The sequence below is a fragment of the Pundamilia nyererei genome, unplaced genomic scaffold (genome assembly GCF_000239375.1).
Source record: "Pundamilia nyererei isolate P.nyererei 1_Seehausen unplaced genomic scaffold, PunNye1.0 scaffold00342, whole genome shotgun sequence".
NCBI lineage: Eukaryota > Metazoa > Chordata > Actinopteri > Cichliformes > Cichlidae > Pundamilia > Pundamilia nyererei.
This window is the reverse complement of record NW_005187743.1, coordinates 395,534-408,748: the sequence shown is the minus strand read 5'-3', so window position 1 is coordinate 408,748 and position 13,215 is coordinate 395,534. Positions and strand designations below refer to the sequence as shown.

The 13,215-nt window shown below is 39.6% G+C and overlaps 1 protein-coding gene across 1 annotated transcript in view; it reads right to left on the bottom strand.

Annotated features, from left to right (window-relative positions):
- The window catches only part of LOC102207761 (glutamate receptor ionotropic, kainate 2-like), a 327,213-nt gene that overhangs the window by 36,606 nt on the left and 277,392 nt on the right, over positions 1–13,215 (bottom strand). The window contains exons 12-13 of the mRNA XM_013915653.1: positions 8,525–8,643; positions 349–566 (exon numbers count right to left, since the gene is read on the bottom strand). Coding sequence (XP_013771107.1) covers positions 349–566; positions 8,525–8,643 — 337 coding nt within the window. The remainder of the gene's footprint in view (positions 1–348; positions 567–8,524; positions 8,644–13,215) is intronic.

Here is a 13,215-nt window from a genome sequence, read left to right as displayed (position 1 = left end):
GATAATAGCTCCAAGTTGCTCTCCAATGCATCCACTGGAGTACGAGTGTGTGAATGTTAGATACAAAGCACTTTTACACAGAGATAAAGTTTGTATTTATGGGTGAATTAGGCATGTTGTAAACAGTGCTTTGAGTGCTCTGGGAGAAGAAAAGCGTAGAAATCCAGAAAAGTGCTATATGAGAATCAGTCCATGTAAACGTACGTTATTTCTTTACTTCCTGTATAATTACGTTTAGGACCCCAGCAAAACGTCAGATGTGTTTGTACTACTGCCAACACAACATTTTCCCCATATGTAATCTTTCATGAGAAAACTCTGGATTGATAATGTGAAAGTGTAACTAACCTTGAAGAAGGTCATGGATGCGCCGTCTTCTACAACTCCATATTCTATCTTTGTCTGCTTGGCCAGATCATCAGCAGAGTCGATAGGCGACTCCATCCTCTCCACAGTTAGGAAGGCTGCTAAGTTTGCCGTGTAGGAGGAGATAATGATGAGTGTGAAAAACCACCAGATTCCTCCTACAATTCTGGTGGAGAGGGCTTTCGGCATGAGCTCAGATCCTGAATGGAAGGAGCAGAGGAGCAGGTGAGGCTGAATACAAGATTAGGTTTGTGAGTGGGCAACACCCAGACTGGGCCAGGTCTCTGCATCTGCTGCCTGGATCACACACTCAGACACAAACACAAAGATTGGACAGAGTGGGCAGCCACATGGTTGAATATTTCCCTTATGTGTTCTCTTTAACTTTGGAACTAACCTAGTTAAAACAATCAAATTAATAAATTCTTAATTGCAGTAGTAGTAGTAATTAATGCCTTAGACAAACCAAAAGTCTTTACTCATGCTACCCATCTCTGACAGAGCATTGCTATAACAGGATTTCATAAAATTGGATTGGACCACAAGATGTGTCAAAGAGGTGAATATTCCAAATGTTCCAAAACAGTACAAATAATGAATAATAAAATGTTATTTTGGCTCTTAAATGTCAACAATTTACTGATTCCTTATTTTTTTAAGCTATTTAAAAACATTCTGAATACATTCTGTCTTATATACTGACGGAGTTGCAGAGGATAACACTGTTAACTCATAGAAGACCTGAAGGTGGTGGCTGGAGAAAGGGAGAAGCAGCATTTCCCGAGTGAAAGGTGATGATAGGCCAACGATGGATTCATACGATACGATAAGTCTCATGTTATCACATGGTTGCAACATCTCCCTCTGTATCGTCTTGATGCATGCTCAATCATCCAGGTAAGTAAATCCACAGAAGTTGATTCTGGTCATCTGGACGTAGTGTTGTCATCGGGAGAAACGTTTCATCTCACTGAAAACGCTACATCCAGATGAACAGAATCAGCTTTTGGGGATCTCCCTCTGTATAATCTGTAAATCTCTGAACTTCTGTACTGATATGTCATTAAAAAAATACATGCATACAATTGTACACCTGTCTTTTTGACCTGGCTGCAGTGACAGTGGCACAACACACAAAGGTTACAAAAATACAACGTGCATGAAGTGACAACAAAAAGGTGGAAAACGGTAGCAAATGCAACGTCATTTTTGGCTCACGCTGCCGTGTAAAAGGGCTGTGCAGTGAACATAAAAATGGCTGCTGCTCCCATTACATGCACAGTGCTACAAAATGGATAGATGCAACACTGTGGTGCAATATTCTAACAAAAGGTTCAAGAAGGTTCTTGATAAGGTACAAAGACTTGTGCCCTGTGAAGAGTGCAATGGCAGTACCGTAAACGAATAAAGGTAAAAAAGGTCCAAAAAGGTATTTTGATTTCAGAGTGTGCATGTAACAGAGATTTACAGACACTGAATGCTCTCTTAATTCATCGACCTTTCAGATTTGCAACTAATTACCAAAGTGAAATTACATGTCAGCTTTTCCAAAAGATAAACTCTGCATAAAAACTATGCCTTCAGGGAACTGCTGTTGTGATTTGGTGCAATATATATAAAACTGAACTGAGTAAAAATCTCAGTAGATTTATTGTGATTCCACTGATTGTGGCCATTTCTACAAAGTATAGCTGATGCTCAGCTTATCTGCTGTAAAGTTTGCACTGACTCGACCCTAGTACGTTTCTGGTTTATTTTCTTTCTTCTTCTTCTCCTAAGCCACTTCTGCACTTCTGACACTATAACACACTTTATACACCACTTAAAGTAATTCTCCAAAAGTTGATTCTGTTCATCTGGATGTAGCGCTTTCTGGGAGAAACGTTTCGTCACTGATCCAGGTGACGTCTTCAGTCTCATCTGACTGCAGGTCTCAATCTTATAAACAATACATTTGCATAATGACTGAAACCAGCCCACTGAAGGAACAATGGGCTGGGAGGTCAGTTCCTTAATCTTAATTATGCAAATTTTCATGAACATTGATCAACAGCCACTGATCATTGACCACTGATCAATGGCCATGAGTACCATTCACAGAGAGTTGGGGAATGGCTGCAAACACAGCATTGTAAGATGGCCGGTTTGAGGGCGGAGTCAATGTAAGATGGTGACAGATGTACCCTTAGGCCCCTCCTCCATTCAGAGATGGTCTTTCCCTTTTCACGTAAATGGCCTCCTTGACTCCGCCCTCACACTGGCCATCTTACAATGCTGTGATTGCAGCCATTCCCCAACTCTCTGTGAATGGTACTCATGGCCATTGATCAGTGGTCAATGATCAGTGGCTGTTGATCAATGTTCATGAGAATTTGCATAATTAAGATTAAGGAACTGACCTCCCAGCCCATTGTTCCTTCAGTGGGCTGGTTTCAGTCATTATGTAAATGTACTGTTTATAATATTGGGGAAAATTGCAGTCAGCTGAGACTGAAGACGTCACCTGGATGAGAGACAAAACGTTTCTCCCACAAAACACTACGTCCAGATGAACAGAATCAACTTTTGGAGAATTACTTTCCTGGATGATTGAACATGCATCAAGACACTTAAAGTAATGCTAGGGTCTTTTTTTCATTAAGTATTATCCAGAATGTATGCAGAGGATGAATGTATACGTGGGGGTAGAGTGGGAGTGAGTGAGGTTTGTTGCCCATATGAGGAAGGTGGGTCTGAGTTATAGCAGGACTATTTTATTTAAATGGCTTAATTAAGCAAATCTGGGATTTTTCGCATTCACTCAGAGAGAAAGCTCTTAGAGTCAGAGAGAACTCTGTGTGCCACTCCCTCTGTGAGATCCTTGATCCTAATACTAACTTCTCATCAAGCTGTCTTTCTTTCTCATAGTCCCTGAGTGAGCTGTCTAGTAGGGAGGGAGTATGCAGTGAAAGACATGGCAGCCAGCTGCAGCTTAAACCTGGTTTTATGGATTTTGCAATGGAGTGTGCACAAGGTGGTTCATGCCTACCAACGTTCTTTCATAGTCCAGTGCCTTCACAACTAATGACATTGCATGGAAACATACATTCTCTCAAAATATGTAGTGGTATGATGTAACACAAAGCTAGAAAAAGTATTTGGACATAAGGAGAGAGACCGGATTGTATTGGTTAAATGCTTAATTATCACATCCGATCGTGGCTCAAGACTTGGCAGTTCATCTTGTAATCGGAAGGTTGCCTGTTTGCGCCCCAGCTCTGACAGTCTCGGTCGTTGTGTCCTTTCTGCAAGACGCTTCACCCGTTGCCTACTGGTGGTGGCGCCAGTGTCCGGCAGCCTCGCCTCTGTCAGTGCGCCCCAGGGCAGCTGTGGCTACAATGTAGCTTGGGAATGTGTGTGTGTGAATGGGTGGATGACTGAATGTAATGTAAAGCGCTTTGGCGTCCATAGGGACTAAGTAAAGCGCTATACAAATACAGGCCATTTACCATTTTACATTATCAGGAGGTTTTTTTTTTATCTTTAACGAGAGTGTTAGTTGGACACTTTCATGTGCACTCACTGGTTTGGTAGAATTTAAAACCACTACTGTCTGTAACGTGCAGGAAATATGTTAATACACATTTTTAGTTGGAGTTAATAAATAATGTGATAAATCCTCCCTATCTATTAGAAGGAGCGACAATAGCGGGAATACAAGAAATATAAAACAAATATGTTCTGAATAAAGAAATGTAATTCCTGCGAAAATACAGTAATTGTAAAATGTTCCTAAAATATTGTTATATTGGCATTAAATCTTTAGTTAAAGGTTAAAATGGTATGAAAAGTGATTTGTGATTTGAAAGCAGTATATTATTAGGTATATTCAACCATGGCAATAAAGTCGCCCAGTAGGGCCAACAGCCACCCATTTTGTCCATTTTTAAAACCACAACTCAACATGAATGAGAACAAACACACATTCATCAGTGCTGGTAACAATACAATGTTTGTTCTGTGTGGGACCCATGACCAGCAATCAGATGCAGGTATTACCAGGTTTGGACTTTTTATACTTTTGCACCAGAACAGAAAACAGTGGACGACCTTCTGAGAGGCGAGCGCAGACCAAACAGAGCCTGGTTGGGGCTGACTGTCATGTACCCAAGGTAACGTCATGACCAAACAGCACGTCCCACAGTTTTCTGGGGGGTTAGGCAAGCCGCCCGGCAGGGGAGCCTCTCCACAGTGCAGACCAGCATACTGTTATATAGCTACTGTGTGTTTGTCAAAACTAGTCTCACAGTCTTCTGGCTCCACATCTTCTCAACATGATGTCTCTCCATCATCTATTCTGCTGACTTTTTAGTGAACACTAAACTACAATTCAAGCTACAATGCATGACATTTACTGAACTCTTTTTCAGATGCTACAAACGTATGCTGAATGCTTATCAGATGTTTTCATTTGCTTTGTTGGGGTAAATATATGAAAAAATCTATAATTTTATTTACTTATTCAAAGTAACTGGAATACTTATGGATCTGTGTTACAAGCTAATCTGGAGATATTAGTAAGCATGGTCTATAAGTAAGTCAGAGCATCCCACTAGCTAAGAGAAACATATGCTATATAAATGCCAAGCCATTACATTCTGGAGTGACTGAGTAATGCAGAGTTTTGCATTGTCCATGTTCTGAGACCTGTATAGTTCATCTGAAAAGTATTCACAGTGCTTCACCTGATCCATATTAGTTTCATGTTAAATTTTCCAAAGTTGATTAAATTAATTATTCACCTCAGAATTCTAATCACAAAACTCCTTGATGACAAAGTGAAACAAAGTTTTCTTGAAAACAAAAATGTAACATGTATAAAACTTTTCACACCTTTTGCGTGACACTGAACATTGGGCTCAGCTGCATTCTGTTTCCAGTGATCATCTGTCGGATGTTTCTACAACTATGTACGTCAGAGCACAAAGTGAGCCATGAAGTCCAAGGAACTGCCTGTAGACCTCTCAGACACGGTTACTTAGAGGCACAGATCTAGGGAAGCGTATAGAACGATTACTGCAGCATGACTGTCCCAATGAGCAGAGTGGCCTCCATTATCTGTAAATGGAATAAGTTCCTAGAGCTGTCCATCTGGACAATCTGAGTGATTAAGGTGACCAAGAATGTGATGGTCACTGTGACAGAGCTCCAGCGTTGCTCTGTGGAAAGATGAGGACCTTCCAGAAGGACAAACATTTCTGCAGCTCTACACAATCACACCTGTATGCCAGAGCTGCCAAGCCTCAGTAAAATAGTTTTCTCACCTTTTTATAATTTCACAAGAGTTATACGCAACCATTTTTTCACTTTGTGATTAGGGGTGTAAAAAATAATTCTGAGGTGAAAAATAAGTGTAATCCATTAGTTTAGATTAGTTAGAGGAATAAAGCTGCAACAGGTGTGTAACAAGTAAATGTTGTGACTACTTTCTGGCCCCTCGAGCTGACCGATGTTGTGATTTGGCGCTGGATAAAAAAATGCACTGTAATTTTCCTGGTAGAGCTGTTCAGTTTTCATCATGTGAGCTAAAGTACTTTGATGGGTATTGTGATTTATATTATTCTCTCTATTTTAGTTCACCCTGCTGAAGTTTCACTGGGAAGGCCTTGAAAAAGTCTGATGGAGCCTGTTGCAGCACAATAACGACTTCCTAGTGTGTTGGTTGTGCAGATAAATGCTCTCTCTATACTGTGTGTGTTATATAATCAAGAAAAAGTTCAAATTGATTACTGTTACTATAGTCAGAAGTTTCATTCTTTTAGTTCTGTGAGTACAACAACCGAACTTGGCCACTATCATCTGTGGTGTTTTTGGAGCCAGACGTGAACTGCTACTTAACCTGATTGGAAAACATTATCTCTCTTTGAGGCCTAATGTATACATAATTTGCAGGAAGACCAAAGCACACTGATGAGATGGGAAATAGTTTAAGCCATAATGACTTGCGAAAAACATTGTACTGATTTTAGTATTTCATGAAAGTGAACACTTTGTAAATGTGAGTTAGCACCAACCCTTAATGGTATAGCACTCTGAGCCACTCCGCTACTGGATTCACTTTTCTGACGCAGTAGCTACATCTAACTTTTATATACAGTCCAGTGTGGCAGCGTGGAACCACCTGCACAGCTAGATGCCATTAAAGGCAAGCTTTCTTATTTTCCTTCTTGTCATTTGCATAAACTGATCCTTTAACACAATCTGGGATCTTGCAGCTACTTCCCTGTGTGCTCCATTCCAGTGTTTTGTTGCAAGTCATACATACAGTATATACCATGCTTTCAAGGCTTTGCACGCAAATGTTTATGATATGACATACAGCATATCTCTTATTGTGTTATTAAATATATAAGATATTGGTCGCAAAAAAAAAAGTTTATACCAAGTTGGTAGCACTTTCTATTACAGCTCAGTAATAATGCAGTAATAGTAGAGTAACAATGGGAAACAAGAGCGTAACAATGTAGTATTTTCTAAGTTATTAGTATGCAACTACCGAAGTAATAACCACTTAATATCCAAGTAATATCATTTTTGCAACAGTGGTTACAGCTGAGTACTGTTACGCTTAAATATATGTAATTGGATAACAAATCTGGGGTTAATAATGTGGAACTACAGCTCGCTAATAAAGTGATAATAGTAGGGTAATAATGCAGAAACAAGAACGTAATAATGTGGTAATTTTATTACATTCAGTTACCTGCAGTAGTTTCTGTGAAATAAGAAAGAAACAGAGCTGCAAAATACAAAACTGTCCTTTGTTATTTAATAATAAATTAATAACTAATATAACATCAAATCCCAATAATATATTAATAACCTATTAAGACAAACTTGAAAAGTGAGTGAGTATTACCTGGAAACACCTGTGGTAGGTTGTGTGTAATAAGCATAAATAGAACAGCCGGCAAAGAGCTGGCTGCCAGTAGGTGGCAGACTGCTGCTGTCGGACTGCAAGGTAAATAAAACCCTTTTTTAATTCCTTAACTTATATTTAGGACCATGTCTGTTGTACTTATTTCATCACATGCTGTCAACTTACACCACGAACAAAGCAGCTAACAGCAGGTTAGTAGCTAACGTTAGCTTACCAGATAATACTTAGAGTAGTTCTAAAAACTAAGATTGCATAAAAGTAAGATCGTCATGAAATAAGCTCACCGTTATTATTGCAAATATGGATAGAGAACTAGGTGTGGTTAGTTATACTTTCAAATATATATATATATATATACATATGTATATGTGTGTGTGTGTGTGTGTGTGTGTGTATAACACTCCAGTTTTCATCGGTTAGGGTGAGGGGGTTGGTGGTGTGGTGTACTCAGAATACGGCTATTTACCACCAGTAAATTTTGTAGTGGTTTATTTCTGATTATAAACATAATGGTGCACTGTTTCAATAGGTCAGTCTGTATCTGTGAAATTGTTGCTCAAAGAACTGCCAATTACATCACACTTGTTTTAACATTGTTGTTCTTTTAAAACTTAAACTTTAAGTTTGTTTTAAAAGTTTTTTTTTTACCTGCTTATTAATATGCTATTAAATAGAAACAAGCAGTTTCTGTTTCCTGCTTGTTACACAAAAACTACCACAGGTAATTGTAATAACTTAGAAATTGCCACAGTATTGCGGTCTTGTTTCCCCGTTGTTACTCTACTGTTACCATGTTATTACTGAGCTGTGATAGAAAGTGCTATCATAAAGTGTTTCTATTTCCATTTCTGTTAATTTTCTCAATCTAAGGGTGCTGATTAGTTGAGAAGATTTGGCAGAAGGAAAAAAACAAACACAGAAAAGTTTACATTCTCACAGAAAGTCATACATCTGATCCATCTCACATGTTTTGGGTGGGGATACCTACCTGTTGTGATGGCTGCTAATAGGTCAGGAATGTGAGGAGGGAAAAGGAAAGCATGCAGGAGCACCACTGTCATATGCTAATCACATTGCTCAAAGTCTTCTCAAACCATCCTGCTGGACTACACGTAAAGCATCTAGCTACATGCACAGAGGCCCCCATGCATGGTCATGGGCCTGGTCAAAGAGCAAGGTTGACCCCCAGCAAAAAAGTGGGACTTGTGCTAGAAAAAGGGGGGAGGCAGAGGCGTCTACCTTGCTGCATGAGAGCTCCAACTCCGAACCAGAAACTATTAAGCAGGGTGAAATTGTTTTCCACTACATCCGAGTCAGGGTTGCAAGGGTGGGGGTTATACCACTCGTAGGGACTAAACCTGTGACAATTAACAGAGAACATACACACACACACATATTTTTACTGCAGCTGCATAAAGACACAAGAGTATACACTGAAAGAGACCAAGAATGGTCTTCCTACCTGGGGAGACAAAGGAAAGAACACAAAGGTTAGTTAATGTTCAGAGACACTTCCCAAATCAATAAGCATTGCTATGCCAGCATGCTTGAGATCATGTTGCTGTTAATTTGATTCCTTAATGAAAAGCTCAGTTATCAAGATGCAGCCTAAAAATTCTCATCTGAATTCCCTTTGTGTGTTTTTCAATTTTATTACCATAGAATGGTTGGGGAGTGGGTTTGAGCAGCACTGATAATCCAAAGTGCCTCGTCATGTGGATGTGCTCATATCAATGGCAGTTCCCGCTGTAATTTAATCGATGGGTTCTGAAAATAACTCCATCGCCAGCCGAGAAAAGAACTAATAATCCTTATAATCTTGAAGGAGCATTAATATTCAGCAGATCAAATGGTTCATTCCCATCATGCCCACGCCAGCCCTGGTGATCCCTCTCATTCAAAGCACTCTTCAAGCAAAGACAGTTCTCGTTTATTCATGTTAAATAAAAGTGACATTAGATTAGTAAAGGTTGATTGGTCTACGGTTAAGCGTCCTGACCTGATTTGGTTTGTGTTGAAGTAAAAGGGGGAACCAGCCCTCTATCTCGACTCAGCCCGACACACAGTCATTTGAACAATTAAATGGAAAAGCATAATGTAGGTTTTGTTCCGTGCAAGACGTTTTACTTTTCAAAAAACTCTGGAGTGGATGCTACTGATTCTAATGACATCTAATAATGATCAATAAAGTAGATAAAACTTCTGCAGTGTGTCACGGTTGTAATCCATTATCCTCTGGGGTAAATACAAGACTGTTATGAAGACGTGTTGCTTTATTGATAAAATGACAGCATTTTATCAGCATTAGTTAATAATGCAGAGTTAATAACAACATTGGTGGAGGTGTGACTCTGAGTGTGAATTGTTGTCTGTCTCTATGTGTTAGTCCAGGGTGCACCCTGCCTCTCATCCTGTGGTAGCTGGGATAGGCTTCAGCCCCCCTGCAACCATGACAAGGATACGCTGACGAGACTGGCTGGATGACAGCATTATAACCGTACACTGACACTGACCAATCTCTGTTGCTATTATATTATGGTTAGTGGCAGTGTTCCTTTTCAATTAGAAAGGATATTGTGTATTGGATTTCATATGTGTGTTGTGTATGGATCTGTGAATGTGCCCCTGATTTTTGGTTTAAAACAATCCTCGGCATTAAAGCAGCTGTTCAGCTTATGATCCCCAGATTTGCCGGCTTGTAAAATTTCAATTCAAATTGAGTTCAGCTAAACTGCAACCTTGGAGGATGCAACAATGTGACCCAATCTCTTGTGCCTGTTTCTCAGTGAATTTGTTCCAGTCATGTTGCAAACAGCCAGGTACAGTTCACAATGAGCATGGTTAAGCAAAGTTGTCATTATTATGTGAATGACATGTTAGGCTGCTGCTACATAGCTTAACTTGTCCCTCACTATAGAGACGGTTTGCTGTCACTTCGATCTGATTATATTTTCCTAACATTATCTCAGGTCATCTATTCTTTGAGCAAGGGTAGCACAGAAGCATGAAGCAAAACAGGAGAGCTCATCAGTGGCACAGAAACAATGTTCTGCTTTCTATAATCATCAGGCTCTTTCTGCAACAAATGCCAATGATAATGTATGATCATACTAATGTCAGGTGTTACTGAGAGTTCATCATTTATGTAAGTCGCCATGAAAATGAAAAGTATTTATTTGGGTTAAAAGTATTTGACCCATCATGTAACTCTCTTGTTATTGCCCTACAATCCTTAGTTTCAGTCTTACTGTTGTGTCTGTGTCATGAGGGATTTTTCCGTGTGCTCTGGATTTGTCCTTAAACAGAGACACAAGCTAAGGTATTACTCATTCTAAATTGGCCGACAGCAAAGAAAAACTCTCGATACAGTGCTATGGAAAAATATGTGCCTCCTTTTCACACTTCCATGTTTCGTATCATTACAGAAATTTTAACATTAGCCAAAGATAATAAGAGTAAATACGAAATACACGTTTTAATAAATGATTTCATTTACTAAGAGAAAAAAAGCTGGCTCCATGTGATAAACGAATTGCCTCATAAATCTTGTAATTGGTTGTGCCTCCCTTGCCAGCAAGAACTGCAATCAAGCATTTGCGATAACTGGCAATGAGTCGTTCCCATCATTGCAGTCATTGTCCTGCTGCATAACTCAAGTGAGCTTGATTTTAAGGTCATTAAGTCATAGGCAAATTATGGCTAGTCATCCAGGTCCCTTCACATCTAACCTTCAGTATCATGTTCAGTTTAATGTTAGCTTCATGGCAGATGTAACATGATTCAACCCCTCCAAAAAGTTCCACTTTTGTCCTGTTTGTCCCAGAATATTTCTTCTAACAATTCTGAGAATCATTGAGATGTTTTGTTGCAAATCTGAGCCTTTGTCTTTTGCCTTGGAAATCACAGAAAATATACTTTAGAAACTAAACTCGCTAAATGTGTGTGTGTGTGTGTGTGTGTGTGTGTGTGTGTGTGTGTGTGTGTGTGTGTGTGTGTGTGTGTGTGTGCGTCCTTTACAATTTCCAAGATCCATCCTGTGGGTCAGATCGGAGTCTTTGCCCTTGCATTAGAGCACAGGTGTCGAACTCCAGGCCTCGAGGGCCGGTGTCCTGCAGGTTTTAGATTTGTCCTTGATCCAACACAGCTGATTTAAACGGCTAAATCACCTCCTCAACATGTCTTGAAGTTCTCCAGAGGCCTGGGAATGAACTAATCATCTGATTCAGATGTGATGACCCAGGGTGAGATCTAAAACCTGCAGGACACCGGCCCTCGAGGCCTGGAGTTCGACACCCCTGCCTTAGAGGGTACTTCACCACAAAAGGAACAATTATATACTAAGTGAGTCATCTGTATTTTGGGTTTCTAATTATTTTGTTAGTTTAACATTCTGTGCTGTTTGTTGGTTCACCTCACTTTATTTCATTTTCACAAATCAGGAATGAATCAGATACGAACACTTACAAAAGAAGGCTTGACTGCAAACCAGAATACTGAATGCTGTTGGTTACATGGTGGATGTTAAGAGTTTAAGACTGGTAAAATTCACTTTTCTTATTAGTCACTTCAATTTAAATCTAATATCCATATAGGACTGTGGGATGCTGAGGAGTGACTTTAATATGAGCACATATTACCATAAATGTTATCATGAAAAGACTAAAGTCAATTATGCTTTGATATGACAGGCAGAAATATTGTACTTTTGAAAATACAGACAAGAATTAGAAGTCAAATCATGAGTCATAGTTACAGAGTTTAGATGAGAGACATGCTGCAAAATACGGACAGATTATGGACGCATGATTTTATGTCTCTGTTTGTAATTGTTCTGCGGAAACATTTTGGTCAGGATGCTGAGGATGTGGAAACTTTGTTCTCCAAAATGTAACAAATGGCTAACAGATGGGATTTGGAAGAGATGTACTATATGTTTTATCACCTGCACCAGAAGCAGTGGAAAGGCTTTTTCTGTCATTAAGACAAACATACAGGGGATAACGTACCGTTACACTGACACATGTAACAGGAGGAAACAGGGCAGGTGTCAGAACAACACAGTCATAGTTCAGCTGTGCATTCATGTAAATTAAGCCTACAGCTGGAAAAGAAAGCTGCTCTGCTTCTACCACTGTAATTTCAGTCCTATTACTGTCTGTTTGGCAGTGTAGCACTCATATTTCAGCCACTGGACCAACAGTGATACACAGAATAAAACACAAGCATACAACATTAAATATGTAATGTGCAGTGATGGGAATAACAGCGTTACAAGCAACGGCGTTACTTTTTTCAGTAACCAGTAATCTAACTAATTACTATTCCTATGGTTACAATGCCATTACTGTTACTAACAAGAAAATGCGGTCGCGTTACTATTGTTTCAACAAACAGATGGTTGAAGCTGTGTTCAGTTTACCGCATCGTATATCAGCTGCAGGAAGTAGCTGTAAGTAATCTGGGCGCTACAGCTTTAAGCAGCTGCGCTCCCGCGGACAGACGAACACTTTTTGGCACAACACTTGGAGCTAAGGGGGGAAAACAATGCCATGAGTGCTGCTGTTTGACTGAGGAAGAATAAAGTAGTCGTGGTCAGTCAGTCACATGACCACTTGAAGACAAAGCAACAAGGTGCCAGTTTATAAACTGTGTTGATGGGCCAGTAAAACCAGAGTCATGATAAACAATTTATACGGCGTTTTTCCTAAATAGTTTCGTCACGTTTACTGTCTGAGGACAGCGCAGCGAGACCTCTCTGCTTATGAGCAAAAAATTAAAAAATAAATATATATATATATTTAAAAACAGCTGCTTTTCTGGTGGAAAAATGCACCACATCAACCAATCAAAAATGATGACATTTGGTTGTTTAGGAAGAGGGGGAAGATTTAGGAGTGACGGCAAGAGAGAGAGAGAGAGAGAGATTTGTG